At 45.0% G+C, this 19,102-nt stretch overlaps 1 protein-coding gene across 5 annotated transcripts in view; it reads left to right on the top strand.

Moving 5' to 3' along the window:
- Positions 1-19,102, top strand: part of Gfra1 (GDNF family receptor alpha 1) — a 224,165-nt gene that overhangs the window by 52,631 nt on the left and 152,432 nt on the right. For 3 of the 5 annotated variants that reach the window (XM_021151505.2, XM_021151503.1, XM_021151504.2), the window contains exon 5: positions 10,699-10,713. The exons of the other annotated variants lie outside the window; for them this stretch is intronic. In XM_021151505.2, the coding sequence (XP_021007164.1) occupies positions 10,699-10,713 (15 nt within the window). The remainder of the gene's footprint in view (positions 1-10,698; positions 10,714-19,102) is intronic. 5 annotated transcript variants of the gene reach the window in all.

The following is a 19,102-nucleotide window of genomic DNA, read 5'->3' as shown; positions in this document are numbered from 1 at the left end:
TACAGATGGTGATGGTGAGGTTTAGGGGTAGCATCTGACCTCCCCAGGGTCAGACTAGGATCCGTGTTCAAGCCCTCTGGCTCCAGAGCTCAGAATGAATGGAAAGCACTTATACTACTTCCTCTTAGGGTGTTCTTCCTGTCTCCCACCGGGAACCTTTTCATGAACCTTGCAGGGGTGGCTTCTGTGCAGACCCCTGTAGCTCTAGCACCACCCCAGTCTCAATTTAATCTCCTTTCTCTTACTCTGTTTTAAAATTGCCAACCTTTCTCCCAGCTCAGTCTCCTTTCTCTGAGCGTCTGCATGACTCTAGCCTTTGCCATTGAACTCTATAAGCAGATACATTTTAAAAAGAGAGATTGTAAACTTAAAAGGGGTGTGAGGAGTATGTATTGAGGTAGTTTCTGCAATTGGACCCCAAATCCACAGATAGTAGTTACAGAAAAAAATGTAATGTGTGTGTGTGTGTGTGTGTGTTTGTGTGTAGAAACACGGGTGATATAATACTAAATACCTTGTCTCCCTTCTGGGAAGCTAGAGAAAGCACGAGGCCAGTTTACCTGTTTGCCCTCCATTTTGTATGGCTGCTGGGAAAACATTCACAAGAGGCATTGTATCAAAATACACAAATGTGGCCTCTGAAACCAGTTTGCTTCTACTTACATCCTAGCTGGTTTTCTTTCTTCTGACCTTTGATAACTTTACCCTCTCTGGGATATGTTTCCATTTCTGTGAAACACGCGTCATAACAGCTCTCCTGTGGAGTGATTGGGATCATTGTTTGTCTATTTAAAGAACTTAAAATAGCACCAGGTGTGTGGAAAGCTCTGGAAACGTACTATTACTAACATTAATATGTACCTAGGATGAGCTACGGTTTTACACTGGGCTTTGGAACTATGGTGATCATATCCTTAGCGTTGTACCCTTTAGTCCTAGTCAGACAGAGAGAATTAAGGTGGTGGGTGTATCTGAGTTCACAGGAGTCAGGTGTGCACGTGACCTGAAAGCACAGTGTAGAAGGGCCTAGTGAGAGGTCCTGGTGTACTGTTGCTTCTGGAATTCAGGAGCTCTGGGGTAGCTTGCATATAGTTTTTGAGGGTGTGGGTGTGGCTGTGTATGTGTGTGGGGGCGGTGGGAGTAAGAGAGACAGACAGAGACAGAGACAGACAGACTTGCTATTGAACCTGGAGCTGACCGACTCAGTTGGAATGGCTGTCTAGCAAGTCTTGGGAATCTGCCTGTGTCTGTATCCCCAGCCCTGGGTTACACATGCATGCTGCTGCACCCAGGTTTTTATGTGAATGCTGGCTGTGTGATCTCAGGGTTTCATGCAAAGACTTTACTGCAGGACCTACCTCTCCAGCTACGGGATTGCAGGAGCAGACGCCTTCCTGACCTAAAGCAGATATTTTCTATTGAAACCCCTTTAAAACATCCATGAACTTCAGCAGTTTCCCCGAGTTTATGCAGGTAATTTAGAGTGGAGCCAGGCTAGAATCTGCCATGTCCTGAGATGAAGACCAGCCTAGAGTGTATTGTGTCTCCAGTCTTCTGTGAGGCTTTGGATCTGCTTCAAGGTGATCAGCAATGCTTAACTGTTAGGGGCAGCTCCTCAGATCTCCGACTTTAATTGTCTCTGGCTCCTGGGAGCTCTCCTGATGGTAATTTGTGCCAAGCCATCAAAATAATGATGATGGCCACTGTCTTCTGTTTGCTTTAAAGTTGTCCATCCCGGTAATGATCACCTAACAGAGAAAGAGATTTATTCTTCTGGACATTTATAAATGCCTACTTTGACTTTCGGAGACTAGGTAACCAATCTGACTAAAACCTGGATTTCTCAGACCTGTCAAGAGGAATACAATTGTGATGAAATTAAATCAGTTGACTTGAAAACAGAGACAAAAGAGGATGCTTCAGGAAGTGTGTGCTGGGTGGGTGTTGGGGGGATCAGAAGTTGAGGCTATGAGCTGGTGTATAACATTATAGGTTTCAGATGGCTTATAATTCATCTATAATGGGAAAAATACTTTACCATGGAGATAATATCCTGGGATAAGTTCAGAATCATAGGTTGTATTATGGATGTGTTTGTGGATATATGTGAATTGCAGGGAGTGAATTTTTTTTTTCTCTGAATGTAATTTAGCTTAGATAAGATGATGAATAAGCTATACACAACAAGAGCCCATTTGATGTAATGTGGGTAATTTTAAAGCATAAAACCACCGTATTTTAGAGCTGGAAGGGACCTTAGCCTGTACCTAGTGTATATCATTTTGCAGACAGAGAAAATGAATCCTAGAGGATGAAGTGGCTTTGCCTAGAGTGTGGACTGGGACTCAGATAGGTAAATTTACTGGGTTTGGATATTTTTGAGACTACGAGGCTTGCTACCCACAGGAAGTTTTTACTAATCCCAGTTTCATGCCTTTGCTGATCAGAGCTATAGTGTGGTTTCTGCTGCAATATGAGGCAACTCCTCAGCTCTTGGCATCAGCAGATACTTAGTAAAAATACTTCACGACTCCTGATTAATACTTGATTACTAAAGCTTGGGGAATTAGAGTGATGTCATTTTTTAGCTTCCTCCTTTGTTTGGGCTATTAACATAGCTGCATAGGGTTTCTCAGCAGGTTCAGAAAAATTTCGTGAAAGTCGTGTATGCTGATCTCTTCAGAGAAAACCATTGGTTGCTAGAGATCGAATTTAAAACGGTTTCATATCATAGGGATTTTAATAATGAAGTCTGAAGTATTTGTACATGAATTCATTAAGCCCAGATTAGCCTTACTATAATTACTCAGAAAGTAATTCAATTGAAAATATTTTTAAATGGTATAAAATACACGGTTAGGCTAGAAAGCCACCCCATTCTACTTTATCAGCTCCATAAAGCACCAGCCGACTTGGACATAACTTTCATAGTATACAGAATGCAATCATAAAAAGTATTATTCCTAAATCTATTTTTTTATGTTCTTTCAGTAGTTAAGAGCTTTATACCTCGGTGTTAGGAGTGAGATATACTAGGGATGGAATGTCATAAAATGCTGGGGACTTTTACTAGCTGTCCTTTACACTGCCTGCCCCAGTCAGTGTAGGCTGATGGGCTGCAATGGTACGGCTGAGGATTGATGCTGGCAAGCACCTTCTCTAGGAAACAAAACTGGAAGATACTTTTATATTTTGTGCTTTTTCTTATCTACAAATAAAAGACATTTACCAAGTGCAGAGTGCTTTCAGACAGAGCCCAGTGACAGACAAAGTATTGGTCTTCATTTCTTTCATGATGAAAGGTGAGGTAAGTGCGGGATGGAGGAATGTGACAGAACTCTCATGGGCCTCTATCTGGGACAGGACAAGAACAAAAGGCGAGGGAGGTACTCCAATGCCAAAGGACTCAGGTAGAGGGTGAGTTTGGGGGCATCCAAGCCATTTGAGATAGTCACTAAAGCTTTGCCAAGGCTCTTGGGGGCTCTGTTCAGTTTGAACTATTTGTGTGTGTGCCAGGAGGAAGTGGGATGCTTGTGGTTACTGGCTGTGTAGCGTGGAGCTGCCTGAGCTGTCTGGCTTTGGAGACACTTACAACTAAATCACAGCCTGTGTGGTGCCACTGAGGGCAGGAATGGCCTCTGGAAGAGAGCATGACTTTGGCGCTGCTCCAGTCGTGACAGACCTGCACCCAGGCAGGAAGGGGCTCTGTTATGCTCAAACTTTGGTATATTTAATTAAGTACTGAAACCATTTCCTCAGGCAAATTCTTTGAGCTGCCCCAAGCGGTTTCTACCTGTTTTGATTTAGTCGATAGAAAGTGGGTCTCCATTGCAAGCCCCTTAACTGGGGGCCTTCAGTAATGATGGGGCCAGAAGAAGTCGGTAAGGTTAGAGGAAACAAGGCCAGGCCCTGAGTTCCTCGAACCTCCGAGATGTGCTTGTTCATCATTCTTCCTGCTCTGGCCTTTGAAGGTTGGATGTCATATATCTCAAGGCCCCAAAATAAGTCATTTGTAAGGTAATAGTCATGAGGTCATATTTGAGAACCCCTTTGGGGTTTCTTACTAGCATTTAGCTAAAGCATGACAAGGTAATGAATTTTCACCCCGCTCTTTCTACTGTGTTACAGTTTTCCACAGGTTTTCAAGCAGTCAGTCAGTAAAGTTCTAACACCTTGAGTCACATGACTGCAGTGAGTAGAAGGCCTCATATCCCACGTTTGTCACTCACGTGTATTACTTGAGTTTTCTCTCCATGGCCATTGAGGTCTCATAAAAACAGGTATTGCTTTGGGCCTCAAGGTCTTCTGGCTACTTCTAAGCATTAAGAACATTGTTAAATGAATGCTGCAGGTCAGAGAAGACCAAGGGATGAGACGACTGTGAAATCTGTCCGTCTGAGACCATGTCCTGTTCTGCTTATTGTAACGATAGCATTGGCTCACTTGTGAGATGAGTACCATGGATCAACTTCCAAGTGCCAAAGGTTTTACATGTGAGAGACCCTGATGGTGCTCACGGGAATTCTGAAAGGAAGATCGGTTTTCTTGCCGTTACAGATGAGGAAACCAAGATTGAAAGAATCTAGCAGCTACTTGGAGCTGGCTAGGAAGGTGGTTCAGCTGGGGTTCGATCAAGTCTTGTTTGAATACTGTATTAGTTAGGGTTTTACTGCTGTGAACAGACACCATGACCAAGGCAAGTCTTATAAAAAAAACAACATTTAATTGGGGCTGGCTTACAGGTTCAGAGGTTCAGTCCATTATCATCAAGGTGGGAGCATGGCAGTATCCAGGCAGGCATGGCACAGGAGGAGCTGAGAGTTCTATGTCTTCATCCAAAGGCTGCTAGTGGAAGACTGACTTCCAGGCAACTAGGGTGAGGATCTTATACCCACACCCACAGTGACACACCCATTCCAACCAGGTCACACCTATTCCAACAAGGCCACACCTTCAGATGGTGCCACTCCCTGGTCCAAGGATATACAAACCATCACAAATACCATGTCCACATGTGTGTGCTGATTGAGGTATCAAGCTCAATCTGCTCGATCCACATGAGATTGCTCTGAGAAGTAAAAGGGTTTCTCCTCTATTCTGGACAGAGCAGTTATCCTGTCTTCCTTGGAGAAGGCTAAGTCCTGATTCTGGGTTTTCACAACTCAGTGACCACTGCCATAGTGATGTGGCACCCTGCCTCCTTTGGGACAAGCAGGTATATGTGGTAAAATCGGACTTCAACTTTGTCAGCTTACAACAGGGACTGGTGGTACGCTGGACTGGGAAGATGGTGCAGATGTCAAAGTGCTCTGCAGGCATGAGGGCCTAAGTTGCGATTCCCATGATGCAGACATAAAACCGGACTGACCTAGAAGCGTTCACCAGTTCATAGAAAGTGGAGACTGAGACAGTTGGATCCTTGAATTTCATCTACCAGCTAGCCTAGCTGAATCTGTGAGAGTCTGTCTCCAGAAAAGGTAGAGGGTGGTTATTAAAGAGAGAGGTGGGATATTGATTTGTGATACAAATTCGAATTTGTGATTTGTTTGTAATCACACAAATACAAACATACATGCAGGCTCGGACAGGTGCACCTTGAAATTGCACTGTGCACACGCACACACAATACATCCTGATACTTTTAAGTATATAACACAAAAAATGGACATTTTGAAATAAAACATAAGATAATGGGTAAAAAGAGAGCTTGTCCTCAGCCAGGGGAAGCATGAGCCAGTCCTACTTTTCAGTGCAGAAGAGAATTCATTTTGCTCTTACTGATTTGCAGTGGTAGAATTCGGTTGGATTTCGGTTACCCCTTGAACCACGTGTGGGGCTGGCTGGGCTTGGGGACTCCATGATGATACTGAATGTGACTTCGGTTAATGGTGACTGTGACTCCTTTCAAGGGAGCAACATTCACTCCAGCCACTCTCCAGATCTCATCCCAGGCCCTGGTTAGTTGGGTGCAAGTAAAATTTATAGCGCTTTACTGTAAAAGCCCTGGACTTGAAAAAGGATTTTTCTCTCAATAGCTCAAACCACAGGAGGACTCGTAAGGCAGCTGTCTCCCCAGGTGAGACTTCTTAAATGGGAGTTAAGTGCATGCATTTTCAAGAAACTAAACTGCCCTCATATATAATTTAACCTGGGAGAGAAAGAAGAGTAGAGAGATGAGTGTGATTACATGGTTTGAGAAGTGGTAACTTCCCCTCCCCCAGAAGTCATGCACACTCCCTCTGTTGGGCAGATCTTGAATGCTGTGGTATGTGGGCTAAGTGTGATACTCTAATAATGGTGAGGTTTCTCTACCTGTAGTCAGGGACTGTGGATTGAGATAGTAAATTATTCAGAGCAGACAGAATGGGCAGTAAGACGGCCATCCCCTTCTCCTCATAAAACAGAGCAATAGGTAAATAAAGGACAGCCGACTCACTTAACCCGCATGGCTCTGTGCGCTGCTAATTATTAACCCAGGCCCAAGACAGGGGTTCACCCAGAGTGTAGTTAAATCATTTTTAATAGAGGTAAACACTACCAGTGTGGGCGAGCAATACTCAAGAAAATTTCTCATCAGCCACGTTCAGGAATCACCCAGCCTAATTGCCATAACTTATTAATAATAATAAATAATCTAGTCTTTTTATGGGCTGGGTCTCTGAGGACTCCATGCATTACAGAGCTGGGGGAGGGAGGGGGGTTGAATCCCTCCACAGCAGTGGGGGAGGGGCGCACATCCTTGGTCTTCCATCAGGTTAAGAAAGGCCGATCTGGAGCCCTTCCTCCTTGTTTTCTTCCCACATATGAATGGCCAGCTCACACATGGCCTTTCATCTGTCTCCAGGGCTAGAAGGGCTCCAGGGGCTGGAGGGCGGGGGAGTTGGGGGTGAGGGGCTGGGGAACAGGCTTTCTTTGTTCACGTGAGTCTGAGCAAAGCTTTGTCTGAAGGAGTTGGTTTCCCCTTCATCACTGTTCCTGGTGTCTTTCGGGCTCAGCCTCATTGTGGCTGGGGTGGTGGTCACTGGCAACGCCCAGCTCTGGATTTGTGTGATTCTGAGTCCTGCAAGGGTAGAAAATGCCACAGTGTCTTACTTACCCTCAGTGTGGCTTTCAGCGGCTTAAATATCTCAGTGAACTTCACCTTCCCAGGGGCATGGAGTGGTTTTAGAATCTGTAGCAAGGAAATGGGAGGTCAGAGGGGACAGGCCATCTCCTGAATAATTCTCTGTGGTTGGTTAGACCGAAACTGTGACCCCGGACTCCCGGTCTACACGCTTTGATCTTTAGAAGTGGCAAAGCCGATGACTGTGGAAAGCGATGCTGTGCTCACAAATGCTGGAGCCCAGAACAGTGCGGTGAACTTTGGGGGCCAGTATCTTGTAACATCCATTGATATGGGGACAGTGTGTGTGTGGTAGTGTGTAACATGTTGCTGAACCATGTGAACACAGTCAGCTCCCCTCCTCCTCCTCCACGTCCTCTGTCCCATCTACACACCATCCCACCTTGAGCTTGGCTGGCCATCTTCATCTGTTAACATGACAATTTAAAAGACCCGTGAGCCATTATTACAAGGAATGTGGAGTGAATGCTGCTAAGAGTCAGAAGACTTATGCCACAGACCCCCAAGGACAGGAACTTAGGGTGTAAATTCCAAGATGGTGCCTGTGTAATACTGAGTCTGTTCAGATTTACACGTGGGTAAAACTTAATCGTGAAAGCTTGGAAGAGCTTTTTAAAAGATGATGGCAACCTGAAATAGCCACGTGAACATGAGGAGTCTTTTTGGGGATTGCAGGCCTGAGTAATATCTGTGCACATCTGTCTGCAAAGATGTGAAGCACACAGTAGGATCACAAGGAGAAAGGCTAAAAAGTCAGCCCTGAGCTCCCTTCCCCACAGCCTGCTGGTGGTGCTGTCCAGTGACTCAAATCAATTCTCAGTTTCAAAGGAAATGCTCCTTGTCAGAATCATGGAGAGGAGGTTGAGGATTCTGGACGGATGTCGAGACTGGGTCTGTATTTAAGAGATTAATCTCATTTCCCTGATGTTTTCAAGGTTGAAGGTTTTTGTCTGTATTCATTAAAGGGGGATGATAAATGTCTAATTTGTTCTTTGCTAATAATCATGATAAGCATTTGAACTTTATTAAGGTTAAATGAGTCTCATGTAGTCCTGGCTCAGCCTTGTGGTCCACGTATGACCTTAGGAAAAGATTTTCCATTTATCCTAGACTCAGTCTCCTTATCTTACATGTTAAGGGAGTGGTAAGACAGAGAGAGGCACCCTCTTTTGCTTCTCTTTCAATGGTAACAGTGTCCTGTGGTCTGGATGTAGGTAGGAGTTTAAGGTCCATTGTTCCTTTCCTTGGGAGCTCACAGTCTACAGAAATAACTAATTATAATTGAAGTTATAGTTGTGAAATGCATGGATTACTCTAGGGACACAGGTGGAACTGGTGAGTTCCCTCTCTGTGGGGACTTCACAGTGCCTATGACACTTGAAGGGTGGGTAGCTGGGCTCGGTCAGGAGTACCAAGCAGATCAGAGACTAAGTGTTGGTGGTGAGGTCTAGGAAGCAAGCTTATGTAGTGTGGTAGATTTAAGCGGCTGCCTACAGCCTTTTCCTCAGTCTCTGGGCGGTAGCATCTCACTGCTAGGTCAGAATTTGTACTGAAGATGAATTGCCAAGGCTAGAGCATACTGCACAATGCACACAGGAGGGGTTTGTGCTGCTCAGGTCGGCAGCTTCTCAAGTCCTTACAGAAATGCCACAGTATGTGTTTATAATCTATAAATGTTGTTCTATATACCTTAAGTCACCTTTAGATTGCTTCTATGATAATATATTACTTAGGGCATAGTAACAACAATACGTGCTTGTCCAAACGTGTTAGTTTTAAACAGAGATTGTGAATATAAGGTGCGCTCATTGCTAAAGATTAAAGTCATATGTAAAATATCATATAAGATTAAAGAAACCCAAGTTCTATCTACCAAAAATGAGGGATATCTTTGTGGCCATTGTCACAAACCTCTCTTCATGCAGCCATGAACAAGCCCATGCTCACAGGCACATAAATGTCCTCAGGATTATGTACTCCACCTACATGCTTAATGTTTTCACTGGAGGTCAGTTAGAGTCTATAACCATTTCAAAATGACTGTGTTTGTGGGGGTGGGGGGAGCAGGGGTGGAAAGATTTAGGCATGCAGTAGTGTCTATGTGGTGGCCAGAGGATAAATCTGAACAGTCAGTTCTTTCTCCTTCATACAGATTCCAGGGGTCAAACTTGGGTTCTGACCCATCTCTACAGTCCTCCTTACTCATTAAAAATCACAGCGCAGCAAGCCATGTGCACATAAGTTACATTGACTCTCTGGTGACTCTTAGCATCATCCCATGCGTTCCCATTGTAAACAATATTTTGATGTACCTCTCTCTAGATCCTTTTTATATCTTTAGGGGATATTTTGTTGGATTAAAGTCCTGAAGTTGTTGGTCAAAGAATGCAGATTGGAGAGATTTCTGTATATGCTGTCAGACTGTCTTCTGGAAGCTTCTTTTTGTAGCCCTGCAGACAGAGCAGGTGCTAGCTCCTATCTGGATGGTCCTGGGTCACTCCTCTCTCTCTCTGTGTTGAAGACAGCAAATGAAAAACCATGCTGAGTTGAGGTGATGATTGGGAGTCTTAAGCTCCTCTGTGTGTAAACAATTAAAAAAAATGCTTTCCATGTATAGCTGTGGTCACTGTGAGATGTGGAGAAAAACGATTATCTTGATTCCTGATTGCTAAGTCACCAGTATCAAAGCGGGGTGGGTAGCGTACTCACGGGGTAGAGTTCTCTGTGGCCATGAAAATGGCTTCCGTACTGTGAGTCTCATCTCACTGTTGAACAGAGGACACAGTTAGAAAAATGAAGCTTTGCTGTCCGTCCATGTATACTAGATTCAAAGATCAAAGTACACTTGGTGTTGAAAGTCCTGTTGGGCAGACAGGGTGTTTTGTTTTGTTTTGCTGTGACTACTAATAACAAAGTATTCAGCATACAACAGTCTCTCCATGTTTGTTGAAAAGGATACATGGATATTTTCTCATCTTTCTAGCAGATTTAGGGGTCACCATGAAGACACAGTGTACTTAGTAGTCACGTGTTCTACTGTGGAGAGTTTATGCATGTTTTGTTTGTGTGATTTAAACATGACCCTGAATTCACAGACCCTTTCAGTCAATGCTTGTTGTCTTTAATCAGCCAGGTAGCTTTATAGAGATGGCTCACACAGGCTTGGGTTCAGTCCTGAGCCCCTGTTGTATTAGCCGTGTGGAGACTCAGTTTCTCTGTAAAGTAAGAACAATAGAGAGATTGTTTCATAAGGCCATTGCAGTCATGACATTATGGATCCCAACAAACAGCTTTGTCCTGCGCGTTACATGTGGACTACTGTCCTAAGTCCTTATTAGTCAGGCCATGACACATTTATAGGGGACAGCAAATCATGGAGTTTATAACTGTTAGCCATGATTTAGACCCAGGTGGTCGCCACCCACTGCCTGGGCCTGGTGTGCAGGGAGTGCCGTGTGGAGAGCAGTGAGCAAAGCCAGCATGTGGGAGCTGATTGTCACACTTTCTTCTTTACTGTCATTAATATTTTTCTCTCTTTGTCTCTCCCCTCTTGTATTTCCCCTTTCTGCCCTCAGATGTTTTCCAGCAAGGTAAGTTTCACCGTATCCCTTTCTGCCCTCAGATGTTTTCCAGCAAGGTAAGTTTCACCGCATCCTGTTGCTATGCTATTGGCTATGTGGTTTGGGTGGTGGGACTTTGCTTCTCTGAGGATGTGTCTCGGAAAATTAAGAGACCCCATAAGGACAGTAACCTGAGGTGCCATCGGTCTCTCTGGGTTCTACTTCTTCCTCTGAACCACATTTGGGGTTGTGTCTGGGGACTAAGCATCTGGGGAGGAGGTCAGGGATGCCAATGGACTTGGAGGAATGGGTATCTTCGGAGGGAGTTGTCCTGAATCAGAGGCAGCTCCTGCTTTCAGAGGGCTCCCTCAGCCAGCCCCAATGGAGATGGCTTTGCTGAGAAAACATGTAGTCATAGGGGTGTGACAAGAACAGGTTGGTTTGCTGCTAGGTGCCCTCCAGCCTAGCCATGCCTCAGCCTCTCCAGCTGAGTGTGTGACTGACAGAGTCAGACAACAGTCAGTTGTGTCCTCTGTTGTAAAGCAGAGGTTAGCAGAGACCCAAGTGTTTTCTCATTGATGTGTCTGACTGGTATCTGACTGGTATGTCCTTGTCTTGCATGGCTGAAACCCACAGGTTTTCATGCCAATGTCATTGGCTGGGGTGTGGTCCTCCCTTATGCATAGCCTCAAAGCTCTTTGAAAGAGAAGGGAACTCTGGGGTCATGACCAGAGTAGAACCTTCTGCATGCACATGGTAGGAGAATTGCCTTTCAGTCGAGTTTGGGTACTAGCAGCGGACTTTAGTTGTTTGTGTTCAAGCCGGAAAATACGTCCACTGTATCTTTCTGGAACTCAAATCTGGTTTGCAGTAAATATTTAAAAATATACCTAGGCATTCCATAAATAGCTTCCAAATATTCTTAAAGACTTGGTAATTTTTTTTTTTTACAACTGCTACTGAACCCCAAACATGATGCCGCCCATGATATGGAGAGTAACTGCTCTTCGATAGAAGCCAGGTTGTGGGTAACGAGGGGGGGGGTGTTCTATTGTGTTGTCTTTTAAGAGTCTGGAGTCGTAGACCTACTTTCATAAATAATTCATAAAATTTCAACAAGCTATAAGCAATAAGTTCCATTTGACTAGAGACTAAGAGATGGGCAGAATTGAAAAGGTGTCATGGCTGTCGGTGTAATGAGAGTGCGGTGGTTGGTTGGTCGGTGCCCGTTGCCACAGTGGCTTCTCATCCTTTACAAATTGGGGGTTCAGCAAGACAGTAGGGAGGAGACCCCACCCCCATGAGTTGAAATATAAACACCACATACCCAACTCCAAATGATATTTCTCCCTTCACAACACAAAGCGCTTGAGCCCGGAGCATGCATTTCAGGGCTATTGATGAAGGGGGAAGGGGAGACCCTCCCATCCGAGTGCCACAGAGAGCCATCTCAAGCACTGTAATTGATATAAAGAGTGGCTGGCGGAGAGCTGATGTCAAATCTCTGTCCCTTTTCATCAGTCATGCTATTTGATTGATGGGATTTGCCTGTCAGTTGCAATGATACACACAGTAAAACTTACAATCATCTACAAATCACTGGCCATTGAGACTTAAGAGCATCTGAAAGAGAAAGAAGCCCATAGCCAGGAGTTGCCTACTGCATCTTGGGATTGGGGCCACAGCTCTCTTTGAAGATATGACTAGGGTCTGCGTCCCTGAAGATCACTACTTTCTTCTCTTCGGCCATTAATTGCAGATAGCTTCTTGGCTGAGGATGAAAATTTATGGGCCTCTCCCCACCCATGCTGGGATTTTTGGCTGACTTGGTCTTGTGCAGATCTTGTGCATGCAGCCACAGCCTCTCTGAGTTCATCTGGAGAGCTACACGGTCCTGCAACTACGCTTTCCCTGTAGGAGTCTACCTCTGGATCTTTACATTTTTCAGCCCCCTTTTCTCACAATGATCCCCAAGCTTTGGGGTCAGAGTGTGCTATGGTAGTGGTCCCATATTGGAGCTGAATATCTCACAGTCTTTGATTCTCTGCTGACTGACCCATTGTGACACTCACGTAGATAGATGGTCTACACACACAATGTCCACACAGCAGCAGTGAGTGTATTTAGTGAGGGAGTCAGGAAGAGATCAGGAGAGAAGAGTAGGGGTGGAGAAACAGGAGAGAAGCTTGAGGGGGAGGGCGCGGGGCTTAGATTTGATGAAAACATCACATGAATATATGAAATTCTCAATAAAGAGTAACTTCCAAATGTATATGCCAGGTTCGATATACTCAATTTCTATTTATTGATTTTTTAATATTTCCCAACTTTCATGCAACTTATGCATTTTTATCCATACTTTGTGTAGTGAAATGTTTTTTGACCCCGAGCACCAGAATTTTGAAAGCATTTGTTTTTGAGATACCATGGTTTATGAATTGCTTTTATATTGAACACATACATAAGAGATACTAGCAGTGAAATTATTGTTAATTATTTACAGACATTGTTCTTAGAGGACCATGTTGTTCTGAGACACCCCAGAAAGGATATTTAAGGGTTTACACAGCTGCTACCTCCCCTCTTCCAGGACCTTTGTTTCTGGTCACTCTACCTATAAAAGTAATGTTCCAAATAATGTTGACAGACACAGGAAACCAAGCCAAGGTATTCTGCATCCTCTACACAGACTCTGGAAACGTGATTGTTACAACTGGAAATCCAGAAATCTAGTGTTAGCAAATGAGTGGACGCCACTGCTTTACAGGTGTGCCTTGTCAGGAAGAGGAGGGAGAGCCTGTCTGCCTGCTGTATGGCTGTGTGTGTGTGTGCTGTGTGTGCTCTGGCAGGCAGAAATGGGAAGCAAGCATGCGGTTGACAACCCCAGACCTTCTTGGAGGAAACACGCATTATTTCCTCTGGATTGCATTATCTCTATTTCATTACAGATCAGTCTTGTTACCTACTGCTCGGCCTTTCAGGGCTGTGTGCCCGGTGCGGTGCGTGTTTATGGGGGGTAGGTTTCCCTCTTGATCTGGTGGCATTTCGTTGCTTGTTTTGGTGCTTTCTTCTAGAAATGCTACTTGCTTAGGCCTCGACTGAAATGGTGAAGGACCAGTGAACCCACAGCTGTATCTTTTCCCAACAAAGAGCCAAGGCCAGGAAGCTTGTCATTCACAGAGTCCCCGAGCCACTGGTTTTCACTTAGTGACTCTTTAAGCAGGTACTGAGACACCATGTGCAGTAGACACACCTAGAGTTCTTTCACAGCATCATTTGATGATGGCAAGCAGGCCTACACACACTCGCAGGCACACCCCCACGCAGGCCTGCATGCCTCATTTGAAGCCGCTGAAGCGCCTTTTAAAATGCACTCATCCATAGACACAACCCTGATTCCGAAATCGAACAGAAACTCGGCGAGCAGCTTCAAGATCAGAACACTGTCGCTCAGTGGGGCATTTGTAAATATACGCGGGCACAGTAGCTAGACGAAGCCGTTGAGTTAATTCTCTTTGTACTGAAGTCTTTGTATGACCTCAGACCAAAGAGGCAAATCTTCCCTCGCTCTGGTTTCTGCCCAGAGCTGGGCTGTTGCTTAGGGAGAGATGTGTCCTCTGCCATCTGTGTCTTCTGAAGCTGGAAACAAGTGTCTGGTACTTTGTTGGGTTTGATGATCGGGGAGTGAACGAGACAGCAACGGTTCTTTTTCATGGGATCCCGCAGTTGGGCGCACAGGGAACTTGGTAGCCAAGGAAGCAAGGAAATAAAACAACGTCTCGAGTAACGGAATTGTTTCAGAGTTGTTCTGGTGCCTAAGAGGAATGCTTCCTGTGGTGTGGGTCAGGGAAGGATAAGAATGATGAAAAACCCTCAAGCAGGTTTCTAGTGCTCTAGGCTCCAGGGGAAGCAGGTATGGCTAGGGCTGGTGGGTGGAGAGAACTGTATAGAATGAGCAGGGAGAATGGGGTTAAATGGGGTCTGTGGCTCAGCGGAAGGAAGCTGGAGGGGCTTTTCAGTAGCCCCTTCGGCTGTGAGCAGTAGGTGCGGGGGAGCAGATTACAGTGTATGGAAATGGGGCTAGAGCTGGCTGCTCAGTGGGCTCAGGCCCTGCTCTTGCCCTCTGGTGAGTCTCTGCTCTCCTAGGCTGGGGAAGCAGCAGTCTGTCCAAGTTACAAAGCCACCAGTCTCCAGGACACAGGCTTAAACATGCATCTGAGTGTGTGTATTGTCATGAGGCCCATAAGTGCTTTTCCTCTGATATATAAATAAGATTACATTTGGCTCTAGGTGTCTGTCCTCAGATAACCACAGGTGGAAAAGCGTGTCCAGGCATACTGCTACTAAGCATGTGACAGCTTATTTTTCTTGTCATGTCCCCTATATGCATCGTAGTGGCTGCTTACCAAGCGCCTGCATTCCTTAGTGTTCCAAGTCCTCTGGGAGGATGCTGTATGCAAGTATGTTCATCTTAAATAAGGTCTTAAGCACGGGCAGGTTTGGAGTTTTCCTGAGACTCCTGGACCCAACCACCAGATTCCAGGTCATGACAGCATAGGAGATTCAAACCGGTCAGAAGGGATGGCTCAGCTGTTAAGAGTACATACGCTTACTTTCAGAAGACCTACGTTTGATCCCCCAAATCCACACATCAGCAGCCTGTAACTTAGGTTCCAGGAGATCTGGCACCTCCTTCTGGCTTCCTGGGATACCTGCACCCATGTGCATGTAACCACACACATACACATCACTAAAAGAAAAATTAAAAAATAATGTTTATACACACCCATAACACACACCCACACATATACATGCATATACACACGTGTGTGTGCATACATAGGCATACATATATGTGTGTATGCACATATAAATGCATACATGTGCACATATGCAAACGTATATACACACATGCGTGTATACACACAGACACAGACACACACACATATGTTGATACAAACACACACACACACACATATATATAGATATAGATAGATACATACATACACACACACACACACACACACACACACTTGGACTGAGTTTGAGCAGAGCTAGAATAGAGTAATCAATTCTAAGACCCCCTAGGTCCCTGGAATATGGGAAGAGAGATTGTGTACTGATGGCCCTGTGGCCCCATGAACCCTCATGTCCATTTGACACGATTTGTTAGTTCCCCAGATCAGATGAGAAACATGCAAGAATCTGAATGTCTTTGGACAGAAGTTATTCAAGAGAAGCTGGAACTCTGGGAATGTATGCAGAAGTCCAATTGTTAAGCCTTTTTGTAAAGCTTAAGCAAACGAACTAAAACCTGCTTGTACCAGGAAGGCCTCTGCTATCCAATGGGTGGCTGGGACTCTGGGAAACTCGGCTCTGTTCCTGCTGGGGTGACTTACCTTGTGCACTGGGGCAGCTGTGCAGCCCTGTGACCTTGGTTTTTCCTCATCTGTAAAATTTGAGGATTGGGGGAGCCCACCCTGCTGCCTTCCTGCCCACAGTCTTAAGCTGTCTATGTGGTTGAGTCTGAGCATAGCTTCACAAGGGTTTTGGCTGTTATCTGCAGGGCCTGGGTGGGCACTAAGCATTAAGGCTAGAGAAATGGCTTCAGAAGTGTAGCACAGCCACTTGGAAACATCAGCTCTTCCCCAGCAGATGAACACTGGGATTCGCAATGGATAGCGATGCTTTTATTAATTCGAAGAGAACAATAAATCATAGTTTGGTCTCTGGCAGCTAAGCCAAGCTTGTTAATTGTTGGGGTGGGCTTGTGGTGACAGGAGACCACAGTCATTTATAATAAGCTCGACTGAGCTCTTCTGCGTATTTAGAACTTACTGGCCTAACTCCTGTGGCCGGAACTTAGGTTTTCCCCAGCCACTTCAGAAAACCCATTATTATGAGGAAAGCTTTGGCCCCTTAGCCATGAATTATGGCTCCTCTGATAGCATCTTACATTATGAATACTGTTTTATGAGTGTGGGATTTGGGTGGATGAATTAAATCTTTGTTATCATTTTTAGGCAGATGTGCTAAGTTGCTATCCATGATTGTTGATTTGTAAGTGGAGGTGAGAAGACAGTAACGCTGTGGTACAAGCGTTTGGTTCCCCGGCCACACTGTCCTTTATGTTAATGTTCACCGTGGTGGCAGACAGGCCATTTGCTCATCCTGCCCAAAATTAATAGAATATTCTGCGCAATGTAGGAAATGCTCTATCTTCCCAGCATAAGGGGACAACATTCGCATTTAATTTTTATAGAGATTCGGCTTGTGCATGAGTATGCATGTACAGGCCCATCTCTCTCTCTCTCTCTCTCTCTCTCTCTCTCTCTCTCTCTCTGTGTGTGTGTGTGTGTGTGTGTATGTAAAACCAGAAGCACGTATAAATAAATGCTTATTCTCTATGACGCTTTACCACGCTCCTTGTGGGATATGCAGGACCGCCTGCTCCCTGCTGAGTGACTTTGCTGTACCTCTCTCCCTTCAATGCCATGGTCTATGTCTACTTAGTAGGAGGGTGTGGTTTGGGATGGGGTTATAGTCTCTTTCCCCGATACCCTGTGTTTCAAAATTGCTAAATTTGTAAAGGTGGAAGCTTTGATTCTTCCATTGATAGTACTAAAGAGAGCAGTTTCTCCTATAAATTTTTATTGAAGAGTTGGGTATCAGAGTGCACACCTGTAATCTAGACCTTGGGATCTGAGGCAGGAGCATCACAGAGTTTGCCTGACATGGGCATTATGATAAGACCTTCTGAGAGAAGAAGCCATAGGGATACATGGTAATGCTGGTGTTGGCTGATGTTTGTATTCCAAGAGTTGTCCTGGGCCCTTGGCACACATTTTCTTGTTGATTCACTCATTAACATCCTGAAGTGGTTGTGGTTGGTACTTTGATCTTATGGGAGATAACAGAAGTAGGGTGGATCATCCTAGCAACAGTTGCATAAGTAGTGAGTAGCAGAGTTGGATTTGTCTTTTAATTGATGGGCTCCTGTATGGAACAACCTGAGCAATTAAAAAAAAAGAAGAAGAAGACAGCGTAGAGAGTGCTGGTGTGCTCTGTGCTTAGTTCCTCTGTAATTAGAGAGTGGGGTGATGGAGATGAACAGGGTACAGTGCTCCTCCTCCCACATGGCTGAGAGTACAGTCCACTCAGTATGGGACATGAGAGACTCACTCTGTTCTTTTCTGTGTGAGGACACAGCTAGAAGCAGGGAACACGTCAGACCTTGTCCTCATCAAATGTCAAACCTGCTGGCACCTTCATCCTGAGTACCCACCTACTAATGCCACCACCCTGGGGATCATTTCAACCTGTGGATTTTAAGGGATCAAACGTTGAGACCAGGCAGGCAGATCTTCCCTGTTTACAAATGGCGCCATAGTTTTGAGGAATAGTCCTCAGAGGGATGTTAAGACACTGCCTGGCTGGTTGTTCTGTACTCACGGTTACATTTTATGCTACTTGCTCTGTGTGTGATTTGAGGTTGTACTGTAGAGGCGAGGGGGGAAGGCTTTCAGGAGATGGTTCTCAGAACCTAGGGGTGGAACTCAGGTCCTCAGGATTGGTGGTAGGTGTCCTTGCCCAACAAGCCATCTCTCTGGACCAGTTGTTTTATGATTAGACTGGAGCTGTGTATATTTGCGAGGACTAATGCAGACACTGGATGACTTTACCGCATGACCTTTCTGCCCTGTCATGTGAAGGATGCACACTGTCCCCACACTGTCCCCACAGAGGTGATTTATGACTACTGATACGGTTCTCGATCACTTGACTGAAATGGTATTTGTGGAATTCCTCATCTGTGAAGTTACTCTTCTCTTTCATGCTCTTCTCCTGGAAGGATTCTACACCAAGCCCAGGTCTGGAGTGCAGTTTTTCTTCACCTCATGGATCTGCATGGATTGTCTTCCACGTACAGTCTCCCCTTATTTAATACTCCGTTCGTTAATTTATGTATATTTGCTAAAATGCATTAAGTGCTCATACTGGCTGGTTTTGTGTGTCAACTTGACACAAGCTAGAGTTATCACAGAGAAAGGAGTTTCAGGTGAGGAAATGAGTCCATGAGATCCAGCTGTAAGGCATTTTCTCAATTAGTGATCAAGGGGGGAGGATCCCTTGTGGGTGGTGTCATTCCTGGGCTGGTAGTCTTGGGTTCTATAAGAAAGCAAGCTGAGCAAGCCAGGAACATCCCTCCATGGCCTCTGCATCAGCTCCTGTTTCCTGACCTGCTTGAGTTCCAGTCCTGACTTACTTGGTGATGAACAGCAGTATGGAAGTGTAAGCCGAATAAACCCTTTCCTCCCCAATTTGCTTCTTGGTCATGATGTTTGTGCAGGAATAGAAACCCTGACTAAGACAGTTCTTATAATAATTTATAATACCAATTAATATGAACTCATGGATA

The sequence above is a fragment of the Mus caroli genome, chromosome 19 (assembly GCF_900094665.2).
Source record: "Mus caroli chromosome 19, CAROLI_EIJ_v1.1, whole genome shotgun sequence".
Lineage (NCBI taxonomy): Eukaryota > Metazoa > Chordata > Mammalia > Rodentia > Muridae > Mus > Mus caroli.
Note: the sequence above shows the minus strand (reverse complement) of the source record. Positions and strands in the feature narration are given on the sequence as shown.